At 40.8% G+C, this 26,897-nt stretch overlaps 1 protein-coding gene across 2 annotated transcripts in view; it reads right to left on the reverse strand.

The window, feature by feature from the left end:
• MTR (5-methyltetrahydrofolate-homocysteine methyltransferase) overlaps positions 1 to 26,897 on the reverse strand; it is a 110,357-nt gene extending 83,460 nt beyond the window's left edge. Inside the window, exons 1-7 of one of the 2 annotated variants that reach the window (XM_089529855.1) lie at positions 26,821 to 26,897; positions 17,237 to 17,448; positions 11,392 to 11,481; positions 8,263 to 8,332; positions 6,025 to 6,117; positions 4,922 to 5,028; positions 4,045 to 4,104 (exon numbers count right to left, since the gene is read on the reverse strand). In XM_089529855.1, coding sequence (XP_089385981.1) covers positions 4,045 to 4,104; positions 4,922 to 5,028; positions 6,025 to 6,117; positions 8,263 to 8,332; positions 11,392 to 11,481; positions 17,237 to 17,448; positions 26,821 to 26,875 — 687 coding nt within the window. In that variant the 5' untranslated portion in view covers positions 26,876 to 26,897. Of the gene's footprint in view, positions 1 to 4,044; positions 4,105 to 4,921; positions 5,029 to 6,024; positions 6,118 to 8,262; positions 8,333 to 11,391; positions 11,482 to 17,236; positions 17,449 to 17,573; positions 17,622 to 26,820 lie in introns of those variants that run through there. The other variant, XM_089529856.1, reaches the window with a different exon arrangement.

Genomic DNA, 26,897 nt, shown 5'->3' on the forward strand with positions numbered 1-26,897 from the left:
CTATCCTTGTTTCATGCATGCACATCACGGAGTACAGTGAGCACACTACAGCGTTCAGTGACAACATTCTCCTCCTTGGCCAGCTACCTTCAAAGCATGATGCACTCCAACGGGAATAGCCCCAGACAACTAGAACTCAGCTGCACTGAACCAACAAAGCCTTCATGCCAGTCTCTTTCCCTAGGTATGCAGGCTGCTCCTAGAAGAAGCAGAGGGTTACACAAGGGTTCATACAGGAGAGCTGGCAACGTGATGCTTGTGATAAACCACAGGAGGTCTTTACTGGCTACTGAACAGTCAAGCAAGGTTAGAACATACTTGGAAAAAATACACATAAAAGGCAGCTGGCCAAATTCACAGAATCCAGAGGGAATGCAGAGCTGCATGCTATAAACAATAACCTTATTTAAATTTTTAGCCTGCAGGGGTTTGGGACAGGAGATACTACATTTTAAACATAAAATATGTTTTGTAAGCAGGGGAAGTACTACAATTGGTGAAATCACAGCTTCTCCTCTGCAGTGTTGTCAACTAATGCCAGCAAAAATAAGGTCTTATGTCCACTTCAATAACTGCCACTGGCAAGTGTCCAAGGAGGAGCACTGCAGACTAGCTCCCTGTATGCCCAACTGTGCAATGTAGTACACTGGCAGTATCATTAACAGAGTTGTTGTTGTTGTTGTTGTTAACTGCCTTCAAGTTGATTTTGACCCAAGTTGACTCTATGGATGAGACATATTCAAGACTTCCTGTCCTCCACTGGTCTGCTGAGTTGCATGGCTTCTCAGAATGTATCCAAAATACAACAGCCTTGAGTTTGCCATCTTGGCTTCCAGGGAAACATTTGGCTTGATCTTCTCTAGGACCCATTTGTTTGTCTTTTTAGCTGTCCACAAGATTCTCAGTATTCTTCTCCAGCACCACATCTCAAATGAATTGATTTTCTTCGTATCTTCTTTCTCAACTGTCCAGCTCTCACATCTATACATGGTAATAGGGAAAACAATGGCTTGTATGATTCTAACTTTTGTGTATAACTTTTGTGTTTAGTTGTATTGTGTTGTATTGTGTTACTAATCTTGACAGCTTTAAAAAGGCGATCAAAACTGATCTCTTCTGACAGGCCTTCCTGAATTAGCTTCTCAGTCGCCTCCCACTGACTACCCTATCTTGTCCATTTTAATAATTTTAATTGTATTGTTTTATTGTTGTTGTTTATTGTTTTGATTTATTGGTTATGGTGGGTGGGTGGGTTTATAGAGTATTGTATGTTGGTAAATAAAGCCAAAAGGAAAATGTCCAGATGTGACAATGAGGCAAATGGTCATGTACTGCTTGTTAACCAGGGAATTGATTGCAGATGGAGGTCATATCAGCAGATGGAAGTACAAGGTCATTGTGTGCCAGAGAGCACGCAGTGCTAATGTAAATATCCAGTGTCATTCTGGAAGGAGGACAATAATTCAGGTGGCACAGGAATGATGACAGCAAGAGGCTGGGCAAAGTGGCCACATAGGAAAAATGTATATAAAGTCCAGATTTCTACTGTACAGTGTGGGTTTGTGTCTTTGGTGGATGTGAAATAGCTATTGTTCGTGTGTTCCTTTCTAATCAGCAACTCTAAGAAATAAAGTGCCTCTTCAGAGATAAATCAGACTTCAGTTTGCTTTCATCTACATTCTAACGCAGGCTTCCAGAGATAATCTGTGCGCTCAATTCTGCTACAACATTGTATTTTACTGTATTTTAATGCTTTTTAATACTGTATCTTTTAATACTAATCTTTTCCAGTTCATTCATAGCCACCCTCCCCATTTGTAATTTTCTTCTGATTTCCTGACTGTAGTCCCTGTTTCTATCAATGGTTGATCCCAGGTATAAACATTCTTTTACTATTTCTATTTCTTCATTGTCTAGGTTGTCTAGATTCTGCATTGTCATTATTTTTGTTTTCTTTATGTTCAACAGTAAGCCCACCTTTTGCACTTTCTTCCTTGATCTTCCTTAGTAGTCGTTCCAGGACTCTGAGGTTTTCTGCTAGTATTATGGTGTCATCTGCATATCTTAGATTGTTGATATTCCTTCTTCCTATTTTCACTCCTCTTTCTGTGTCCAAGCCTGCTTTCCTTACAATATGTTCTGTGCATAAGTTAAACAGGTAGGTTGATAAGAGGCAGCCTTATCTGATCCCTTTGCCAACTGTTTCTCCATGTGTTGTTCCAACAGTGGCCTCTTGTCCTAAGTACAGATTTCTCATTAGGACTACCAGATGTATTGCCACTCCTATGTCTTTAAGGGCATTCTATAGCCTTTCGTGGTCTATGCAGTCATAGGCTTTGCTGTAGTCTATCAAGCACATGCTGATTTTCTTTAGGAACTCCCTGGTGCACTCCATTATGTTTGCAATGTGGACCCTAGAGCCTGTTCCTTTCCTGAACCCTCCTTGCACCTCTGGGATTTCTCTCTCCATGTATGGTTGGAGTCTATGTTGCAGAATTTTGAGCATGATTTTGCTTGCGTGGGAGATTAGTGCTATGGTCTTATAGTTGCTGCAGTCTTTTGTGTCTTCTTTTTTGTGGATGGGGATGTATATTGAATATTTCCAATCTGTTGGCCATCGTTTTGTTTTCCATATCTGTTGACATATGTTGGTTAGCACTAGAGTTGACTCTTGTCATTGTGGATTGCAGCAGTTCAATTGAAATACCATCTTTTCCTGGTTGTTTTTTATCATTTCTCTTATTGCAGCTTCCATCTCGCTTTTAGAATTTGGGGTTCATCTTCATATGGCTCTTCATTCCATGTGTCCTTCATTTTATCATCTCTTTTATATTAACAGAGTATCCTTAGTCAGTCAGAAAGACTGCAGTGATATGCAATCCAGAAATAACAGTGTCGGTCAAATTCATTTATCGCTTAATTAGTTTAGAAAAATCTTTGTTCTACAATTTCTAGAATGATCTGACCTACATGCCCAGCATCCATCCTAGTTCAAAACAGTACACTCTTTCAGGCTGACATGATGGTGGTGATGCTTTAGAATGTGCACTTGGAAATCAGAAGGATCTTGAAACAGAAATCTGATATTTAGGACTAAGTAGTGTATAACATAAAGTGTCCATGAACAGAGATATGGTGATCTGGGAAAACTTCCCAGAAAATTTTCCACACATTGCCCTCCCTATGTTTATCCATAGTTGTCTGGGCTATTGTACTGTAACTGAACATGTTAGGTGGGCTAAATATAGAATATCAGTTTCTAACTGTTCCTCTAAGGATGACAACACTCACAAACCCTAGTGCTCAGAAGAAAGGACTAATAAATGAACGCATTGCTAAGCTTGTTTCTCTTTCACAAAATCTCTTGCTTTTCAGTAAGTGACAAATACAAGGCGTCAAGACAAAATGCAGTAAGTTGCCTGTGTCCACAGATTCACATCCAACCTTTAATGAAGTGTTGAACTAGTTGTACTGAATCCTCAACTTGAAACAGAACTGATTTAATGACTTGAATGAAGCTGAAAGAACCACAGTTCTACCTCAGCAAAAAAAAAAAGGGGGGGGGGGGAAGTGCTGATACAGTAAATGATATGTCAGGCACAGCTCTCCTTAGGGATGTGCCTTAAAAATATTTATTGTTCTTTCAGTGGTAGTCATTTTTTGTTACTTTCTTTACATTATGATACATATCCCAATAAAATAATATCCACATAAAGCTTTGAATGTCTTTGAACACTGCATCTAAACCAAATGTACTACATCTGACGACATTATTTAAAGCACCAGAAAATATTCTACCAAACAGTCATACCTTTATTGGCCAATAGAAATGTACAAGGTATCTCTGTTTGGTAGATTTTTGTTTGTGTTTGTAAATGGCCAACACAGCTACCCCTGCATATTTTCTAGAAAATATTCTAATTCACCTTTTTCCAGGAAATTGACATCATTGCTCATCTATGAACTAAACAGAAGCGATAAAGGGCTTACTCACAGAAACTAAAATAGTATCATCCATCTAGAAAGTTCATTTATCATACTCACAAATATTGGTCTGGGTTCATACTCTTCCTCAAACAAATTCTGGAGGGCAAAGAGAGCTGCCTGTGCAGTAAAAATGTCAGAAAGTATTAGTGTCTCAACTTCATCACATTTTGGAGTTCTCAAAGTACTTCATTCACCTTGAAAGGTTTTTTTTAAAAAAAAAAAAAAAAGCAGGAGAGTATCACAACAATACAAAACTCTCTCTAGATGAGGCTCAATTTTCCCCAAATCAAATCAGGTACAGAGAATCACAAAGAAACCAAAGACTAACCAGTATATCATTCTATAACTACAGGGAGCAAACTGCCTTACAAGAAATCTCACAATCCCAAGAAACAAAGGTCATGGTTATGGGCAGTGGACACCCAGAACAAATATCACAAAGCATTCACAGCTCCTAAAGGAACATCCAGGGCTTCAACTAGCCTAGAATACCTCCCTCACAGTGATATTTAGTACACAGTGGGAGGGGAGGGCAAACTCTTTTGCCCTCATGTAATCTTTGTGCTATATATATAGAGAGCCAATAGGTTCAGGTTTGGACCTGGTTCCCATGTTGTTATAATCATCATCACTGTATCTTTTTATCTTTTCTTATTCCTGAAATTTCTCAAGACAAGGGAATTATCCAATTTAATTATACACTGACTCTACCTCCTCCAGGACTATATAAAGTATTAAGGAATGAAGTAGGGCAGTACCCACATCCATATTCATTTTGAAATGCAGTTGTTAAAAAAATACTATAATCTTATATAAAAGAAAATTAATGTGCTTTGGACTCTTGTCACCTAAACATGAAATCCACATGTGAGATAGGAAGTCATTATCAACATTTCTGACACATATTCAAGATTTTTTTGCTTAGAACTCTCACCTTTGCATTGGCTGTATCAAATACAGTTTCAACTAGCATGATATCTACTCCACCATCTAGAAGTCCTTTGGCTTGTTCTGTATAAGCTTCCACCAGCTCATCAAAAGCTATTAAAAAACAAACAAAACAGATTATCTCATTACAACACATATGACATTGAAAAATTCATTCTAATTCCAATGTAAAACATGGTAATCATGCTTCATAAATATGTAAGGGCAGTAAAGTAATCTTGTTCTGTTATTTCCTACTGTTTTGAGGCAAACTGTGACAGGATATGTTTAGCTATCCCCAGATGATGTTGGATTAAACTCTCAGAATCCAGGAGCTTCTGAGGGTTCAAGTCTAACAACATCTAGTGGGCCGGGTTTGGGTACTAATGTTCTAGACCTGCATGTAATTTGCTTGGCTACACAACAGATTTGGTTGGCCACCAGTGTGGTGTAGTGGTCTGAGTGTTGGACTAGGACTCCGTGAGACCATGGTTCAAACCCACCCAGCCATGAAAATCCACTGGGTTTGGGCACATTATATTTTCCCAACTTCAAATGAAGTCAATGGCAGGCCCATAACCAACAAATTTTGCCAAGAAAACCCAGAGATACGATCACCTTGGGTCGTCATAATTTGGAAATGATCTGAAGGCAAAGACCAACAATAACCCAACAGATATCACAAATGCCTCAAAATCTTGATTAATGAATTTACTGACTGCAGAAGAAATATGAAACTGATTTCAAAATGGATCTCTTTGAACACACCAACTGCAGATTATAGAAGCATTTCAGTTTATACTGCAGAACCAGGACAACAAAAGCATCAAAAACAAGTATCTTTATACACTATTTGGTGGCGCAGTGGTTAAATGCCTGTACTGCAGCCATTCACTCAAAACCACAAGGTTGCGAGTTCAAGACCAGCAAAAGGGCCCAAGCTCGACTCAGGCTTGCATCCTTCCGAGGTCGCTAAAATGAGTACCCAGACTGTTGGGGGCAAATTAGCTTACTTGCTGTTCACCGCTATGATCTTTGGAATAGCGGTATATAAATAAAACAAATTATTAATTATTATTATTTAAACAAAAAGTAAGTAGCAATACTTACTAACATTCCTATAATCTGGCTTTTCCACTGAAGGAGAAACAGAAAGGGTCTTGTTTGTGGGACCCATTGCCCCAGCAACATATCTTTTATGTCCTTAACAAAGAAGAGGCATAAAAACAAAGCATTCATATGGCAAATTTTGAATCACAGGATTAAAACATCACAAGAAATATGAATGAGAACAGGGAACTGGTCCCTACAAAGTGGCTGAAGGAAAACTATAAAACAGATATTTGTCTAAGAGACTGAGCAGACCGGCCAGGATAGTGTTATTTTGGCCCTGGTGCTCAGCCAGATCAGTACCCAGGTTGGTGCATCCCTGCACCAGTCCAGGACCCACTACTGGCCCAGGACCCTTAGTATGCCTCACTATCACTGGTACTGAGGAAACTCCCCCCCCCCCCATTGCTGGGTCTGAAGCACCCATGTGGCCTTGCTTTCACATCAGATCCAATGACAGTGGAAGGACTTCTCAGTATCAAGGACAGCACAGGAAGGTAAGGTAAGGTAAGGTCCACAGGGGGCCACATAAATAGCCATGGTTTGATGTGGAGTTTCTAGGAAGTTTCATGGAAGACCATGAGTCAAACGGATCTGTGGTAAAGGATGTTTACCCTAAGATTGGGTCAGATCCACTGGATCTGTGTCCAGTCTACCAGGATCGGGCCTGATCCTGTCCCTGGGGTTTGGGCCTGCATCATCTGCACTGGAGGAAGTGAGGTCAAGGGGAGCACCTGGCTTTTGGCCCATGCAGACAACCCCTCTGAAAAAAGAAACAGAACAAATGGTGACTAGGGAGCAAGCTGTGGGGCAGAGAAGAAATGACAGCAAGAGCAGAATTCAAGAAGGGAATAAACTTCCCAATGTTTGAGAGTAGGGAGAATATTACTGCTTACAGAAGAAGGAAAGGAGAAATGAATGCTAGACAGGCAAGTCAACAGACTGGGTAATTAAAGGAAATGCATCTTCAGAATAAAACCTCATTCAAGTGTCATCAGTTGATAAGGTATGGTATGTATCAAAAGAAAGAAAGAAAGAAAGAAAGAAAGAAAGAAAGAAAGAAAGACTTTTCAGTGGTGGCGTCCTGGTTTAGGAATAATCCTCTAAGAAAATCACAATCTCTTTTATATCCAGGTCAAGGCATGTTCATTTGATCAGGTATTCAAATTTATTTTATTAATTCTATTTTACTTGACATGTTTGTGGTTCTCTGTTATATGAGGCTTAATGTGTAAAGCTGTTTTTTTAAATATAGTTGTCACTCATTCGTTCATTAGATACTGTCCTGGAATCTTTCAGGATGACAGCCTGGTTAGATATTTAGTAAATAAAAAAGGGAGAAAGTGAGGGCTCAAAAAGCAGGAAAATGAGGAAATAATAGGAGGTGAAAGTAACGATTTCGTGAAATAATGAACAGTGAAGACACAAAGACAAAAAAAAATTAGTTGAATAAAATGAGGTCAAGAATACAGGACTGGGCAAAACAATCTATGGAGCCTAGAAACAGCAGGAAACAGGCTAAAGGAACTTGCCAAGAGGAGCCAGTATTAATGGGTCTAGAATCTAACATGACAAAAACATTCTAGCAGTTGTGACTTCTGTTCTCACTAGAGAACTGCAATCTGAGAAGCCTGAAGGGTGTACAAGGGCAGGAAGCCTTCATTTTATATACTTAAAAATTAGGAATTCTTACTTGAAGACATCTAGTAAGAACAGAAAATCTAATCTGGAAAGCTGGATGGATATGACACGATCAAAGGGTATAACAACCTTGAAAAGACTGAAGCCAGTTTGCTTTTTGAAAATGCTATTATGCCCTAAACTGCAATGTGGGAAAAAGATGGAAGAGACCTGTCCTTAGCAATTACTAGTCCCTTTTATTTTTGGTTTTGAGATCGCTGCACATCTTCAAAGCTACTGAGAGACCACAAATCATGTTTGAAACCAAATTATGTTTTTTTCTGATGGAATGTTGAAATTTTATATCCTCTAATTGCTTCAAACACTAGATATCTTCAAACATCAGAATCTGAAAACCAACCTGTTTAGCTGCATTTTATCCAATTTGGTATAAATAAATTTTAAAAATAAGTGTGCAAGCTGCACTGAGTTTAAAATTGATTTTACTGAAGGGCATCTCTAGTAATCATGTATTTTAAATAACAACCTGGTAAACAAGAGTGACTCATAGTAACCTGCAATCCAAGCACAGTGTTGTAAGAAAAGAAAATTACTTACCTGTTTCAGCAGTAACATCAACGGCTGCTCTTCTAGCTACTTGTGCTGATAATTTATTCAACCTATAAGCCTAGGAGGTGGACAAGTATGTAAGTTGGAATATGAAAAACAAGACAGAAGAACCCAAGTTATATTCCAGGGTGAACTACCCTGTTCTGACTGCAGGTTAAGAGCAGAGGCTGCTAGGGTACTTAGGCTTTGTTGCCCAAAAACACCAGTTCACTTCTATTTAGGTTTTCATACTACCACCTTGGCTCTAAATCTACATTTAGTTTGGGAAAGGCAATTGGTGAGGTTTAAAATGAGTCCGGGATGCATTTTATGGATCCCATAAGAACACTCTGGTGATACGAGAATGTGTCCCAGCCCTCTAGAATATCTGTTCTGGTCTAGAAACTCCTAGAAGAAATAAAAGCTAAACCTTCCCACGTCCTAATTCAATTAAGACAATACTACTAATTGACTACTAAAAGTCCTGAGATCTTCTGTAGCCAATCAGTATCAACACATTAGGGATGTGAGAAATAGACACTTATTCTCTTTATCCACAACAACATACAATGACACACCACATCAATAAACTACATCAAGAGAATGGTCAATTGCTGATGAGATTTATTTAATTTATTTTCTTGCTATTTGGGATTGTTTTATGACAAATTCATGGGCAGGACTGTGGTTTTGTGACAAAAATGTTTTGCATAAAAAAAGTGCCTTTTCAGCAAAATACACTATGCAGGACTTTTTAATTAAAACTAAAGAAAGAAGTGGGAGCAGAAAAATGGCCTTAGGGCTATAATCTGCTAGTCTGCAGTAATGCAGAAACTATTACTGGCCAAGAACCCAAGCATATGACATCTGCTTCCAACATGAATACCCATCAGATGTTACAGGTCCAACATAGAAATCTAGATACTCTGTTTTGTCATTAATTCCTGTTATATGCACCTTCCCAGACTTGTAGAAAGCCCTGTCTTGTCATAGTAAGAGATCTCAGCTTGGTAAAAATGGAAATGAAAGCTTAAGCCTGTTCGTGCAGTATTAAACCACAGTTTAATGTTATGTCCACATGCAGGAACTACCAGTCATGCCATTTATTTCAAGGATCCTGAAAATTAAAATCACCATCAGTTAAAAAGTCCACATAAATTCTCTCCTCCAATTTAAAAGGGAAAGGGAAGCAGCAGGGGATCCTTCGATCCAAATACTGGCATGCAAGAAAGGCAAGGGGAACCAGCAGCCTTAGGATGTTGAGCTAGAGTACAAGGTGGTGGGAAGAAGTGGCAGAGATCCTGCTTAAGCTTTGTGAGCTTTGCCAGGACTTGGCTGGCAGGTTGGAACTTCACTGCTGCTCCTGCTTTCCTTCGTTGAACAGGCCAACCAAAGAGGTAGCAGAAGAAGCCATTTTTAAGGGGGGTCAGCTTGAATCTGTATGGGGAAGGCATGTCTCTGGTAAAGGAGGGGAAGGAGTATCTGGGGAGATACTCCAAAAGTGTCCTTTGCCTATCTCACCTCTCTCAGATTGAGGGTCCTTCCTCACTGGGGAGAAATGAGGGAAGCCAACTGTGCCCCTCTCTGCCCCAGCAAAGTATTGAGAATCCTTCCTCAATAGGGAGAAGCTTCTCCCTTTGCACTCAAGCCACCTCGGGAGCAGCAATCAAGCAGCCACCTGAGAAGCAACTGAGAAGCCTCTTGTCCATGTCAGTCTTGCAGCAAAGAGTGACATAGGCGAGAGGCTCCTCAGTCACTGCTCAGTCACTGCTCCCTTTGCACCCAATCACCCTGGGAGCAGCAACCAAACAGCCAGCCAGCCAGCCTTTCTTTTGCTATAAGGCCAGAAAGGGGGAAAGCATACCTGGGCCACTGCCACTGCTGTACTTGCACATGAATGACTGAAGCAGACAAGGTGGTGGTGGCAAGCTGGGTGCATCTGAGATAGATGTCACTGTCAAACAGTAGACCTATAATCAAGAAATAAGTAGGGGGAAAGCACTAGAGTTCTCATCCCCCAAAAATGGGGACCACTGTGTTAAAGGAACCTAATTGTACGAATAGCAATTTTGTTATTACTTTCGATACAGCAAATTGTTAAGAAAAGGCCTGATGAAAATGCCCCATTGTCCCCTAGGAGGTATAGGGGTTTGTTTGTTTGTGGAGCGGGTGCAGCTCTCCAAGATCTCCTGAGGGGGGGGCTACCATGGACCCCTACTCTTCCACAGTTACTCTGATCTACTGTATCAAAAGTAATAACTAAACTCCTTCTCATAGAATTAGATTCCTCTGATGGACAGTCAAGCTGGGAATGATATTGTATTGACTTTGGTACAGAGTATATGTTAAGATAATGGGCTACAGGTCATAATCCAGCCTTGTAAATAGGCATAGATCCAGAGATGCTTATTTCTTTGTGTTACTTATCTTTTGACCCAATGAAAACACTTCTATGAGATGAGGTATACTACCTCACTATCACTAGATACAAGCTCTACTTTCTGCCTCATAGAAGTGAACAACTGCAGTATTTGTGAGCTAGCTATGATTAAACAGTTGAGCATTGTGACTGTTAATCCTTGTCTCTCCTAGTCATTTAATCCTTCTTTGCAAGGCTCAGATAATCTTTTAGCTGAAACAAGCTCTCTCAGAAATTTTTATATGCAGTACCTTAAATACACATGCAGGGGAAAAGTTGAGGAACAGTGTGATGTTATGAGCCATGTAGTCTGTATTAGGCCTTGAGACAAGATACAGCCTATGAGATTTAAATAATGTCAATTTCCTCTTTCCCCTTCATACTTTTCTATCACCTTTACCTAATGAAGAAACATCTGATTTCAAAAGCTTGCACAGAACACAGAATGCTTTTTAAGTGGACTGTCAAAAGGTATTAATATGGATTTTGGAATTTAGCTTATGGTCAAAATAGCTACTCCTGCATTTGTCATCAACATACATGGCACTAAAGAAAATAATGTAAGCAAATGGACAGTTATGTCACCTACAGTAGGGGGAAACAACAAAGGGAAAGCGAAGGATAGCAAGGTCTTTACCAAAGCAAACTTTAATATAGATAGTGGGGGAGTTCAGAATCAAGCCAATCTTACTGATGGAAAACCCAACCGACATGCTTACCAGCTGTTCAAGGCCATAGTCAGCTTGGGCTATTCTAGTGCTGCTGAAGGTGTTTGTCTCTATGATATCAGCACCAGACATCAAGTATTCCTGGAAGAAAAAGATAGCAAACAAGGCTTTTATCAAGGTGAATGTGGAAGAAATATAAAAAGTATCTTTACAATTTGAGTTTATGTATCCTGAAAAAATTACTACGTAACATTTTTTTAAAAACCATGATAACCTTATTCGGATTTCTGGTTTCAGTAGAACTCAAACATGCTGTTTTAAAGTAATATAATATAATACAGTATAATATAATATAGGAATGTTTTTCATCTTTAGGAGCTGAAGGGGAAGGAAACGGAAACATTTTACTTATGCTATATTTTTCAGTTCTATTTGTTAATCATTTCAATACATACTGAATGTACATTTAGTGATTAACTGCATTCTTCTGGTATCCAGGAAAAACATGTAAGAAGTATTGATGGTTTATTTTTTAATCACCTATAATCTAATGTACACAATAACAAATGTAATATACACATACAATGAGCCCGCGCCATACGCGGGCTCATTATAGGCAGCTTTCAGCTTATGCTGAAGGCCCGGCAAAAGGGAGAATGGCGCCCATGTGCCCACACACAACTGTGCAGCAAGCACGAGCCCCATTATATCCAATGGGGTTCAAGCATACGCACTTTTATAGAAAGCCTACTTAACACAATATTCTATAATACATAATTAATAAAAACTATACATTCAACATCATAAATGAGAAAATTTGAATCCTATTTATCAGATTATTTCTAGAACTTTCTAAAGGATGATTTCAGTTCTGGTTCATTCTGAAAGAAAACTGAAAAGTAAGTAGTCTCTCAATATAGATGACATTCTCTGTTAATAACTTAAATCAACAGTGAGGAAACTATGGCCCTGCAGTTGTTGAGCTAATGCCCTCATTATCCTTGACTTTTGCCTGTGGTGGCTAAAGCTGATAAGGACTGGAGTCCCAACAAGATCTGGAGATGCACAGGAACTTCATCCCTGCTGTAAACTGAGGAGCCCTATTATGTTTATGGCCCCTCCATATCTGTATGCTCCTGACTACTTTAACCATAGACCCTCACACTATAACCTTGACTTCAGTGACCTTCATGTAAGTTACACTGTCATGCATGTTATAAAACAAAAGTAGAACATCAATCCTTTAAAAAGTTATAAAATGAAAATACAAGGTTCACTGGTAATGAAACATGACCATTCTGTAAAGGAGAGAGCCAGCATGGTGTAGTGGTTTGAACACTGCACTATGACTCTGGAGACCAGGATTCAAATCCCTGCTCAGCCATGGAAATGGCTGAGCCTTGGGCAAATCACACACTCTCAGTTGCAGAGAAAAGCAAAGGCAAACCCTCTCTGAACAAATCTTTGCTAAGAAAACGCCATGATCTTATGGTAGCCATAGGTAGGAAATGATTTGAAGGCACACAACAACAAATTCTGTAGAGACTAGTATTCAGTAATGCGATCTATGAGTATATATGAGCTTGAATAAAATTCAAAGAGATGGTGTCCATATGTTTGCAATAATGCCTCAAGAGCTCCTTGAATGGCGTATATACCCATTTAACAGCTTCTCTACCACTGCTGGTAAGTAACCAGGTGTAAAATTGGACTCTCTAATCACTTTAATTCTGCTATTAATCTTAAGAGATTAGAGGGAAATCTTCAAAAGTCCTACCATCTGCAAATTCATCTAGTGCCTTTTCATTATTTGAACAGCAGGGGAGGAAAATCTACCATATATTATGTAATTAAATTATAATTGAAAGTGGCAATAGCAGTAATTCTACTTTGATACTCATGCTGTTCTTCCAAATGAACACACCTCAGTTTCTTAAAGAAATGTATGTTTCCCCACAGATGTGGAAGAACTGATATGACTTTATAAAGCATTAACATGGCTGTACTGTTTACTTTAAACCCTTGGGATTTCATTCATTGAAATAAAGAAAATAAATGAGGATAAGGGTAATTACAGCCAATTATATTTTAATCAGAATGTTGCCAGTGAAAAATATGCAACTTAGATTTTCAAAGAAACTAACTGATGATAACAGTGTTCTCTTGGAAACACTCTAAAAACTAAGGGCAAACTCCTATGATCATTTGGGTGACTGGAAATATCTCTTGTTGCAAATGTATCCCATGCATTTTAATATTTAAACAAGCATCTTCTACCAATGCAAAAAAAAAAAAAACTTCAACACAAACTGGGAATCAGAAGTATAAAATTACACAAGGATAGCCAGTTAGACATCACTCAAAGAAGGAGAACATAAGAGGTAACCAATCGGCATAAATCTAAATTTGGACTAAGATACTGGGAGAACTCACAATCAAAGCATCCCCAACAGATGGCCATCCAGCCTCTATTTAAAGGCCTCCAAAGGAGACTCCATCACCCTCCAAGGTATCTTATTCCACTGTTGGACAGCTCTGACCGTCAGGAAGTTCCTCCTGAGATTTAGGTGGAATCTCTTTTCCTGTAGTTTAACCCACTGCTCCTTGTCCTAGTTTCTGGAGCCATGGAAAATACGACTCTTCCCTCTTTGATATGACATCCTGTCAAATATTTAAGCATGACTATCATGTCCCCTTTTAACCTTCATTTCATCAGGCTAAACATTCCCAGCTCCCTAAGCCGCTCCTTATAAGTCATGGCTTCCAGACCTTTCAGCATTTTGGTCACCCTCCCCTGGATACACTCCAGTTTATCAACATCCTTCTTGAATTGAGGTGCCCAGAGCTGGACACAATATTTGAGGTGAGGCCTGGCCAAAGCAGAACACAGTGGTACTATCACTTCCCTTGATCTAGACACTAAACTCCTGTTGATGCAACCAAGAATCATGTTCCCTTGCACATGAATTGTTGTACAACCAGGTGTCTCCCATCCTATATCTGTGCATTTCATTTTTTCTGCCCATGTTACATTTCTCCCTGTTGAAATTCATCTTGTTATCTTTAGCTCAGTTCTCTAATATGTCAAGGTCATTTTTAATTTTAATCCTGTCATCTGAGGAAATAGCAACCCTCCCAAAACTGTCTTCCACTGTCCTGCAAATCCAGGCCCCCGGCCTTTCTGATCAAGTCTATCCTTCTGGCATGTGGTCTTCCTCTTGTTCTACTTCCCTCAACCTTTTCTAGTTTTATTGTCTTTTCTAATAAGTCATGCCTTCTCATGATGTGGACAAAGTATAACAGCATCACCTTAATTATCTTAGCTTCCAGGGAGATTTCCGGCTTGATCTGTTCTATGAAACATTTGGCTGTCTTTTTGGCTGTCAATGGCAGTGGCATTACCAGCTCAGGTGTCACCTGATGCAGGGAGCAGGCCTTCCAGGGGGTGGGACTTGTGGAGGTGGGGCCAAAAGGGTAGCTTCTCCCCAAGACTTCCAAGTCCATGGAGGACTCAGAGGGCATCCTGCCTCCCCCTGTGCCTTCCAAATCCTCCAAGAACTCAGATGACATCCTCCCTTCCTCCCCCCATGCCTTCCTCCAAGGAGTCGGAGGAACCACAAATTATTAAGCAATACACTTGGATCTCTGGGAAACTCTAGGCTTAGATGCGCATCCCTAGAGGTCCAAACATGTGGGCCCTGTGGTGCTGTTTTTCTTCAGCTCAGTTGAAAATTAAAAAAATTATTTTACAAACAGGCTAAGTGCTCAGGGACAGAGCTCAGAATACTATATTTTTAAAAAGTAACACAAAGAGCATTACCCATTACCTTTTCCAAAGCAGTGTGTTATCATTACATGTTACTTTAAGATCAATATATTAGTAATGCATTATTAACATGTAACATTTTCATTACTTTATAATAATTATTTTTAAAAAAAATACACTTTAAAAATGAGAGGTGGAGAAAAATGGCTAAGAACCACATTAATGCCCAATATTTTAGAAGTAAAGATTACTTATTGCACCAACAGAATCAATGTAACCACATATATCATTATTTTGCAGAAAGAATACCATCATGTTCTCATTAACCCAAAGATATTACAGGCAACACCATTATTTGTTATGCATTATTTCCAAGCTGTACCCAGAAGCATACTATATCATGCCCAGAGACTGTTCCATTTGATTTAACCACAAAGTCACCAAGAGAGGAATAGGAAAACAATGGCTGCAGTCTTAGGCTTCCAAGGACACTTTAACATTATCTGGAAGAATAAAGCACACTAATACAGAGAACAAAGAAAAAAGACCAAATCATGCTTTAAACGTAAATGTTTCAAAAGAGATAAGACACTGAATGTTTAGAAGTGAAATCTACAATAAAGCATATCTCCACAAAACCAAGAAGGCTCTCATTCAGACTTCCAGCCAGTCTGCAATAGTACTGTTCAAGCCATGGCTGGAGGAGGGGGCACCTTATTATCTTTCCCATCCCTCCATGCCCTTCAGCACTGACACAGCAAATGGAATGGAAGTTTGAGTCAGACTACCTGTCTTAAAATTGAGCACTGTATAACCCTGTTATATCCTTACAGTAAGCATGGGGAATGTGTGGCCCTCCAGAAGTTGTTGGGCAGTAATTCCCATAACCTTCAGATAGCATGCCCAGTTGTGATGGGTGCTGCACTTCTGGAGGGTCACAGGTTTCTTACACATTGGATGAAACCATGATTTTGAAATTTTTAATCTTCTTTTAATTCTTTATATTTTCTTTTTTATTTATTTTTATTTATTATTTTCTAAACATTCAAGATAGCTAATATGGATAAAAGCCCAACAGACCAACTAATCCAAATGCCATCCAAGTATTAACAAAACAAAATTGTAAAGAACATGGGCATAATCCAGCCCCTTATAAACTAATAAAAGTTTCCCAGTTCATTTCAATAGGAGGTGAACAGAAACAACTTACATGCTGTATATACTCACATATAAGTCTAGAAATTTTAATCAAAAAATTGACCCAAAAAGCCTTGGTGGATTTATCCAAGGGTCACTACAAGCACTGTATTTTAACTCTTGTTAAAGAAAGAAGCCATCCCCTTCTCTGAGTAGAGTAGCAAAAGGTGAGAGGTAATATCTGTCGAGGGAGAACCTAAAAGAAGCACAGAACCCACTCTACTCTCCCTGCCATGGTACAGCTTCTGGCCTTTTTGAATGCCAGGGTAAAAAAATTGTGACAGTGGTGGCTCTTTGGTGCTTCCCCTCAAAGGAGCACTGAGAGGAACTGGGCTCTGAAGGATCTGAATAAGACATCTGATTATGTTTGTCAGGTTTTCTGGGTGAAAATCAGGCAACGTTATCACATTCAAGTTAAAGGCTGTAATCACTGCCAAAACAGTTGCCATTTTTACCCTCGATTTAACCATGAGTCATATCAAAATCCATAATTTTGGTCCTAAAACCTGCCTTCGACTTACACCTGAGGTTGACATAAGGCCCGTACAGACAGGCCAAAATAAAGCTGCTTCGGGTCACTTTAGACGTATGGTGTTTAAATTACACACACATCTTAAGAAGCCAGAAGCCACACCAAAGCTGTGCTCCAGTCCTTAGGACTGGAGCATGGCTTTGGCGCAGCTTCTGACCTCTTAGGATGCATGCATAATTTAAACAGCATACCTCCAAAGTCAAGTATATATGGTATCTTCTCTAATAACATAATTCAAAAGATGTAAGAGATTCATGATTCTTATACACACCTTGATCTGCAGAAGTTTTTGGACAAAGGTATCCATGATGATTGTTGATCTTAAAAGTTGTCATATATATTCCAGAAGAATCAATACATTCCTTTAATAAGGATGTTCACCAAAAAAAACCTATACTGACCTTGTGAATTTTGTAGATTATATCAGGCTGAGTAATGCTTAACAGATCATTGTTTCCTTTTAGCGGTTTCAAATGATCTTTAAATTCTTGTCCCTGGAATTCCTCTTCTGTCAAGTTGTGTTGTTGGATCATGGTCCCCATGCCTCCATCCAAAACCATAATACGCTCTTGCAAAATGGATTCAATTTCATCTTTCAGGCTTTTTTTGGTAACTGTGTTAGGAACGAAGTTAGGTTAAATTTACACTCCAGCATACTCTTCAGCAAACATCTACTTTAACAAACTGTGCATAGTATTGAAATAAGATATCATCAGAACTCCTAGCTCCTATACTCACCCTATCCTGAAGATATAGAAATTGTTTGCATAATGGCAGCTATACTGAACATCCACAGTGGAAGGAAAAGGTTTGGATAACTGTTTCTACTCTGTAAACAATCATTTTTGTCCTGCCAGATTGAAACTCTAGCTGGGGCCTGACTAAGAAATGTCCATGAGAAGGAATTCACATAAATATAATAGCACCTATTTAGCACTATTTCATCTTTTGTTGCTAGGTCACCTTGCTGTCTCCACACAAGAGCAGAAAGCAGACCACCTGGAAGCCTGCTGTGTAGAATCTGCATGGCAATGTACAGATAAAATCATTCAGATCTGCTCCAATTTGGATGCTGTGACTAATACAGGTCTGGTGAATATAACCCCGCCTCTACTTGTCTTATGCCGGTGATGGCGAACCTTTTTGGTTCGCCGTGCCCAGGGCGGAGTTTCCACCCTCCGGGGGGGGGGGGGGCGCATGCTGGGGGTGGAGCTTCCAAGGGGCCCGTTTGGCCGAAGGGAAGGGAAGCCAAAGGGAAGGGCTTGGGCACCCGTCCCAGGCCCTTCTCTTCGGCCAAACGGGCTCCAAGAGGCCCATTCAGCCGAAGGGAAAGGAAGCCAAAGGGAAGGGCTTGGGCACCCGTCCCAGGCCCTTCCCTTCGGCCCCTTCCTTCAGCCGAATGGGCTCCAAGGGGCCCATTCGGCCGAAGGGAAGGGAGGCTGAAGGGAAGGGCTTGGACACCCACCCCAGGCCCTTCCCTTCGGCTCCTTCCTTCGTCCAAATGGGCTCCAAGGGACCCGTTCGGCTGAAGGGAAGGGAAGCACAAGGAAGGGGCATGGGCACGCCGCCGTCCTGGGCTCGTTCACGACCTTTGCAGCCCCAAATCTCTCTCTCCGGAGGGAGGTCTGGGGCTGCAAGGGCTGCGACGGAAGCCAGGACCCAGCACGCTGCCGTCCTGTGCTCCTCCACGTCCTTTGCAGCCCCAGATCTCTCTCTCCGGAGGTAGGTCTGGGGCTGCAAGGGCCGCGACGGAGCCCAGGACATGGCATGCCGCCGTTCTGGGCACTTTCACGGCCTTTGCAGCCCCAGATCTCTCTCTCCAGAGGGAGGTCTGGGGCTGCAAGGGCCATGACGGAGCCCAGGACCCGACACACCACCTCCTGGGCTCCTCCACGACCTTTGCAGCCCCAGATCTCTCTGGAGGGGGTCTGGGGCTGCAAGGACTGCGACGGAGCCCAGGACCCGGCACACCACTGTCCTGGGCTCCTCCACGGCCTTTGCAGCCCCAGATCTCTCTCCGGAGGGAGGTCTGGGGCTGCAAGGGCCGCGACGGAGCCCATGACACAGCTCGCCGCCACTGCTCGTCAGGGGCCTTTTAATGCCCCCAGCTGTCTTTCTGGAGACAGTTGGAGGCTGGGAAAGGTCTCTGGCACGCGCCGGTCACTCCGCCTCCCCCCCGACCCTTTCCCAGCCTCTAGTTGTCTTCAATAGGCAACTGAAGACCGGGAAAAGGCTGGGAGAAGGAGCCAGACACGTGTGCCTCTGGCTCCTTCTCTCCAGCGCCATTTTCTGCCTTCCCTCTATCTCCGAGAGACAGCAGGAGGTCCGAAAATGGCAGGGAGAAGGAGCAACAGGCACACGCGTACCTGTTTCTCCTTCCCCTGGTGCCCGTGCCTGGCAAAACAGCCCGGAGTGCCAATTCCGGCACACGTGGCATAGGCTTGCCATCACGGTCCTATGTTATTTGATAGGTTTCAGATTGTGCAACATGAGGATGTGGCAGGATCCTTGGAGAAGTGAGATCTACCACATACATACTAGATCCATACCCTTCCTGTCTTATAAAATCAGCAGAGGGGGACCATCATAATATTGTCAGTTGTTTATTTTAAAACTCTGCAGTTTTAAAACAATTGGTGATGTTAGATGCCTGCATGTTGTTTCCATCTATACAGGGACCCCTCTTTTGTAATTCAGTATGTCTCCATTCCAGTGAGGTTACAGGACTCTTTTTCTCTGCCTACAAAGATGCCTGTGACCTCACTGTAATGGAGACATAGTGGATTGCAAAAGAGTGGTCCCTGTTGAGATGCAGATAGACTAAGGCCTGTTACAGACTGCCAAAATAAAGCTGCTTCAGGTCTCTTTGGAGGTATGCTATTTAAATGATGCATGGGTCCTAAGAGTCTGGAGGTCGCACCAAAGCCACACTCCATTCCTAAGCACCAGAGTGCAGCTTTTGGTGCAGCTTCCGGATTCTTAGGATGCATGCATCATTTAAATAGCATACCTTCAAAGAGACCCGAAGCAGCTTTATTTTGGCAGTCTGTAACAGGCCTAAATTTCCTGGACTTTGAAAATCTCCTTATTGCCGCATGGCCAGAAGGAGGAGGAGCCTGCCTGCAAAAGATATCCTCCCCATCATAACATCTTTACAAAGGACTGAAACAACATGCAGGCATCTAACTAACATTTCCAATTGTTTTTCCCCACCTGTTTGGTTTGTAACATCTTGCCTGATGAAGAAGCCCATGGAGCTTCGAAAGCTTGCAACAAGTATACTGTGCATTTCAGTTGGCAAATAAAGCCTCTCACATATTAGCTAAAAAATCTGAAGCTAAGATTGCCCATAAAGGACAAGTAATTTGGTAAAGCAGTTCAAACGAAGCATATCTAGCTAAGTTTAAAAGAATGCAGATAGGCTAAAGCTTCTTTAGGTTCAAGGTTTCTGCTATAACTGCAGAAACTGACAACTGCAAACAGAGGTCTGAAACACACTGCAGAACTAATCCAGTATGAGACTGCTTTACCTGCCAGCTCAATGCTAGGGAATTCTGGGAATTGTAGTTATGTACGACATTTAGTCTCCTTTGTTAGAGAGTTCTGGTCCCACAATAAACAATTCCCTAGCACTGAGCCAGGGCAGTTAAAGTGGTCTCAAACTGGATTATTTCTGCAGCGTGTTTTGGACCAGAGTTACATTTTCTATCCACACACCTCCCATACATGTCTACACACAAGCATATTCTTTTACCAGTCTTTCCTAATGAGACAATGGTGGTACCGAGATGGCTGCCATATAAAAGCAATCAACTGATAGCCCCATTTTAAAAATGTTTACTCTCAAGTCTAACCAATTTTATTAAGACTTAAAGTTTACTTAAAATGTAATCTTCAAAGAAGTGCTCAAAGTTCTAGTTCTATAGTCAAATGAGAACATACTGTTTTGAAATCCTTTAAAGATAACAAGGTTATGAGGCAGTTTTCTGTGCTCACCAAGAGGATGAAGACACATCTATCTATACAAGGGCTTTGTCAGTACCTGGTGCAGAAGCTGTCCTCTAAAAGGAAAAGTATGACATGATACAGACCATAGCACCTATAATTCTATGCAACAACTCATATTGGCTGTTTTCAATGTAGTCTTCTATGCAAAGACCTAGAATGGGCTTAACCGAGAAATGTGAGTACCAGATATTATCACAAAGAATCCTTCAAAAAGCCAAATGCAAGAGGATAATCCATATTCACAGATTACTAACTGTGAGAAAATATTTGATAATATCCCAGGATCCGAAGGAAAAAAAATGGTTTCATTCAAAAGAACAAGAAATATCAGGAGCTTAGTAATGCATGTTGATTGCAAAGTTTTAAAATAAGCAACTGACAATATTATGATGGCTATGCCTAAACCAATAGGGCACCATCCAGGTGGCCATTATACATATTGCATCTATGCAACTAAAATAACAGAATGTATAAATTGTTTTGACCAACAATACAAATTATCTCATCTTGGTACATGCAATACTAGCTGTGTGATTTAAGTTATTAAATGCCCGTGCAAGAAACTATGTGAGAAGGATTTTGAGACTCATAAAGTAAAGAATAGAAAAAGTCTCTCCAATTTGAAGAATAGAAGGGTGGGGGCTCCTCTAGTTGGCCATTTTGAAGAAATCTAATATTCTTTATCAAATTTCCACTTTTGGGAAATAGAAAGAATTTATAATAACAATATATTTTGAAGAAAAAAAGATGTTGAATGGATTCTAAAATTGAAATCCCTTTTGCCTTTTGGTCTGAATAAAGATTCTAGCCCTACAATCTTAGTCTAAATACTATAGAGAATAATTGTAAAATAATGTATAAATGATCAAAATACATATATACTTGTGTACTAGCCAATCTCATATATAAGTCATGTTGGGAGCCAAAAACGGATTTTGAAATGAACCGTGGATAAACTGAAGGAAAACCTTAGGGGATGAGAATGTTTTAACGAATCAAATTGAGAAGAAGGAAGTGGAGGAAAACGGGATGTTTGGTGGTCAGAGAGATCCAGAGGCGGAGGATGGGGAGAGAAGGTTCTAACATCAGATTGGGAAGAGAATCACCACACACACACACACTCCTGCTTTGGCAGGTCTTTCAGAAATCACTGCCGAGGAACTGAAATTGGGACATTGGGGCTGCTTTTTTTAGGACCTTTCTCAGCAGTATAACTGTATTGACCTGTATATAAGTTAACCCTGGATTTTAGGGTCAATTTTGGGGCATAAATTGTTCAATTTATAATTGAGTATATAGGGCAATGTCCTAAATGGGCTGAGTAATCACCTGGATAGATTGCATCAGATGTCCCTGGGACTGATTCCAACACATATCATTGGTTCATCCTTTTCAAGGACTATCTGGAATATCTATATCTATAGGTATAGGTATAGATATAAAGCAGAATAATGCAGACTTTGTTCTTTTAATATTTAATGGCCCTGTATTTTGGAGAGTGTTCACAACTCCACTGATTTCGGCTGAAGGATATGCAGAGCTATAATCTATAAAATCTATAATTGTGTAGATTATGAAAAACTATGGATTGCTCTTAAAGAAACCACAGTATTTGATTAGTCTAATGTGTAACCTGTAATCAGGACAAGAGGTCACTATTAGGACAGAATAGGAAGAAACAGAGGGGTTTCCAATTGGTAGGGATGTCAGGCAAGGCTGCATTTCATCACCCTGTCTGTTTAATTTGTATGCTGAACATATAAGCAAAACTGGATTAGACTCTGAGGAAGAAGGCATGAAAACTGGATGAAGGAACATCAAGAATTTAAGATACCGTATGCAGATGACACCATACTACTAGCAGAAAATAGTGAAGAACTGGAACAATTCTTGACAAATTGTAAAGAAATTATAAAGTTTACAGTTTATAGTTGAACATTAAGAAAGCAAAAATAAGGATCACAGATTATATATGTAACTTTAAAATAGACTATGAAGACAGTCAATGATTTCCTGTACCTTGTCAATTATTTCCTGTACTTTGACTCAGTCATTAACCAATATGGAGACTTCAGACAAGAAATTAGAAGATGACTAGCAATTATGAAGGGACTAAAGAAAATCCTTAAGTGTGAAGATATATCTTTGAATTCCAAAATCAGGACTGTCCATGCCATTGTATTTCCAATTTCCATATGTGATTGGGGAAGCTTGGCAGCAAAGAAACCTGATAGGAAAAGAATCAATGCATTTGAGATGTGGTGCTGGAAAAGAGTTCTATGGATACTGTGGATTACTGGAAAGACAAATAAACGGGCCCTAGAACAAATCAGGCCTGAGCTCTCTCTGGAAGCCAAGATGATTAAACTGAGACTGATGTACATATCGTGAGAAGACATCTTTGTACGTGAGCCACCTTGGGTTCCTTCTGGGAGAAAGGTGGCACACAAATGAAGTAAATAATGAAGTAAATAAATAAATAAAGACATGACTCACTTGAAAAGGCAATAATGCTTGGTATGGTAGAAGGCAAAAGGAAAAGAGGAAGGCTTACTGCAGATAGATACTCAAAGAAGCCAAGGTCCTAAGTTTACAAGATCTAAGCAGGGCTATTGATTATAGAGTAAGTTGGAGGTCTCTCATTCATAGGGTCGCTATAAGTTGAAATCAACTTGATGGCAGTTAAAAACAACAAATTCCTGATCACCAACATAATGATAAAATTTAGCAACTAAACAATGGTTTATCGTTGAATGTAAATCCTATTAATAAGTTTATTATACTTCAAAAGAACCAGCGTGGCACAGTAATTCGAGTGTTGCACTATAACAAAAACAAACAATCAGTTCCATTTATATACCGCTTCATACTGAACTAACAGTGTCTAAGCAGGCTACAACTGTACGCTAATTGCCCCCAACAATCTGGATACTCGTTTTAGTGACCTCAGGAGGATGCAAGCCTAAGTCAAGCTTGAGCCCTTTTGCTGATATTAAACTCGCAACCTTATGGTTTTGAGTGAGTGGCTGCAGTACAAGCACTTAACCACTGTGCCACCAGGGCTCTGGGGACCAGGGTTCAAATCTCTGTACAGCCATGGAAACCCACCAGGTGACTTTGGGCAAGTCACACTCCCTCGGCCTCAAGAAAAGACAATAGCAAACCCCTTCTGAAGAAACTTGCCAAGAAAACCCTATGATAGGTTCACCTTATGGTTGCCATAAGTTGGAAAGCACACAACGTGCTTCTGACAACTCTGCTTAGGGAGTGCTGGGTTCACCGATAAGCAGTACAGAAATGTAAGTGCTGTTGTTATTGACCAAAGGTTTTAGTGCATTGGAATGTCTTCCTTTGGTGCCTAAATGAAGCCAACATTGGTTTAATATTGGTCTCTGAGGGGAAGCATTCCACAATTAGATTGCCACAACTAAGCAAGCCCCCTTGCACAGATTACCAGAAGTCGTCCTTTTCCAGGATATGTCCTACATTTCAGCCTTCTGTCCAGGAGGAATTTCAAAATGTCCTCCCTTCTAAGCATGACTAAGAAGCATGAATTTATATATGCAGTAGTGTTCTTTGCTTTTATTTGGTAATGGCCTACATTTTCCTTGAATGTCCTACATTTTGCAGTGACTTGTCCTCCTTTGCCGTTAAGATATCTGGTCACCTGGTCACCCTGCTCTTGCATGTCCTCACCCAGCATAATGATCTCAAAGGTGAGACAGAGATGAGAGCCTCTGACAGCAGACCTCAATCCTTGGGCAGGCACACATATGCCCGTATTCTTCAATTAGTCTTTTCCCCCTCACAGTAATAAAAACAACTTCATTTATATACCGCTTTATAGTGAACTAACAGTGTCTAAGTGGTTTACAACTGTAAGCTAATTGCCCCAACAATCTGGGTACTCATTTTAGCGACCTCCTCGGAAGGATGCAAGCCTGAGTCAAGCTTGAGCCCTTTTGCTGGTATTGAACTCACAACCTTATGGTTTTGAGTGAGTGGCTGCAGTACTGGCATTTAACTACTGTGCCACCAGGGCTCATAGGTTGCAGCCGACACAAAATTATGGTAAGGTAGACTCTCCCTTCACACCTTCAGCTTGCATCCTTCACACAGACAACACAGTAAATGTTGTACAGCTTTCAGCAGTGTGGACTATTCAGTAATCTTTCAAACAGCATGAAGTGTAGTGCCCAAATATATATTCAATTTTGCTATAACTTTTAAAAGTGTCCAAGTTCTGTAAATATGAAAAAGCCTGCTTTGTTTTATTCACCATGGCAGGAGCAGAGATTAAGAGGACTTAGTGGTAAATCTGAAGTTTTGTAACGTATTTACATAATCTATAAATGTTCAGATCAAATAACAATGGTGTTTTTAAAAGTCTGTCAGTGCCGTTGAGTAATACTTGTGCGTGAACAAAGGTGACCAAATGCCCTAACCACAAAGGAGGACAAGGCACCGCAAAATGTGGGACATTCCCAAATAACAGCTCAAAAACACTCATATGAATGTAATTCCATGCTTCTTTGTCATGCTCAAAATGGAGGCGGTTTTGAAATTCTTCCTGGACAGAAGGTGGAAATGTAGGACGTGTCCTGGAAAAGGAGGACGCTTGGTCACCGTGGACCTAAAGTTCTTTGAAAATGCAGCTGATTTCTTGTATTCTCCCCACTTTAAAACCTGCAAAATAAATAAATGAATAAATAAAAACAAAACCATGTGCCAGTCTGAGAAACCGAAAGTAAGAGGGAGACTTTCCACATGGGTTACTAAAAAGAAATCATACTGATGTATCTCAACATGAAGTATCTCAGAATTATATCTCAACATTGAGGTATCTGAGACACAGAAATATACACAAGGTTGGAAATCAAGTTGCCGGTGGCTGGTACTATTCTTTTGGCTGATACTGCCTTTTTAATATGTAGGGACAAAAGCAACGAACTCTCCGCGTGGAGCTCAGCTCATTCATATATTATTTAATCTGCATGCTGTATTGCATCATGTTTTTCAGTCTGGTACAGCTACTAATGGGAGAGCGAGACAAGAAACGAAAACATATAAACCAGGGGAGGAAAATGAATTCTTCTTACTCTATAAACTTGGTTCTGCCAAGCAAGCCATGCACCTGAATTTGCAAAACCTTTAGTTGGGGGTAGGGGGGCTATTAATAACAAGGGTCTCATTCATAATCAAAGCCAACTTGGCAGCAATTTAACCACAGCTGCATCTGCACTACAGAAATAAATCCGGCTTGACACCACTTTAACTGCTGTGGCTCAAGGCTATGAATTTCTGGGAGCTGTAGTCTGTTGTAGCACCAGAGCAAAGTTGTGCTGGTCGCCGTTGTGCGCCATCAAGTTGTTTCCAACTTATGGAGACCATGAGGTGAACCTATACTAGGGTTTCCTTGGCAAGATTTGTTCAGAAGGGGTTTGCCATTGCCTTCCCCTGAGGCTGAGAGAGTGTGACTTGCACAAGGTTTGTGCAGAAGTTTCTCAATGCCTTACCTAGAGTCATAGAATCGTAGAGTTGGAAGAGACTGCAAGGGCCACCCAGTCCAACCCTATTCTGCCATGCAGGAACTCCCAATCAAAGCATACTTGACAGATGGCCATCCAGCCTCTGCTTAAAGACCTCCAAAGAAGAAAACTCCACCACTCTCTGAGGGAGTGTGCTGCACTGTAGAACAGCCCTTACTGTCAGGAACATTAGCTCCTCCTAATGTTGAGGTGGAATCTCTTTTCCTGCAGCTTGCATCCATTGGTCCTGGTCCTGTTCTCTGGAGCAGCAGAAAACAAGCTTGCTCCCTCCTCAATATGACATCCCTTGAGGCCCTTGAGGCCAGTCACACTCTCTCAGCCTCAGAGTGAGGCAGTAATTGGTAGCAAAGCCCCCCAGTAGTCCCTCCTCCTGCTCCCAAGACCCCGGAAGGAATCCAAAGCCTTCCACGCCCAGGAAGGAAACGCACCGTCCCCCGGGAGGCCCCTCCGCTGCTTGTCCCCTTCGTGGCGCGTGGGAGCCATCTTCCTCTCCCTTCGCTCTCCC

The sequence above is a fragment of the Sceloporus occidentalis genome, unplaced genomic scaffold, assembly GCF_023333645.1.
Source record: "Sceloporus occidentalis isolate IW3139 unplaced genomic scaffold, rSceOcc1.0.p SCAF_6, whole genome shotgun sequence".
NCBI lineage: Eukaryota > Metazoa > Chordata > Lepidosauria > Squamata > Phrynosomatidae > Sceloporus > Sceloporus occidentalis.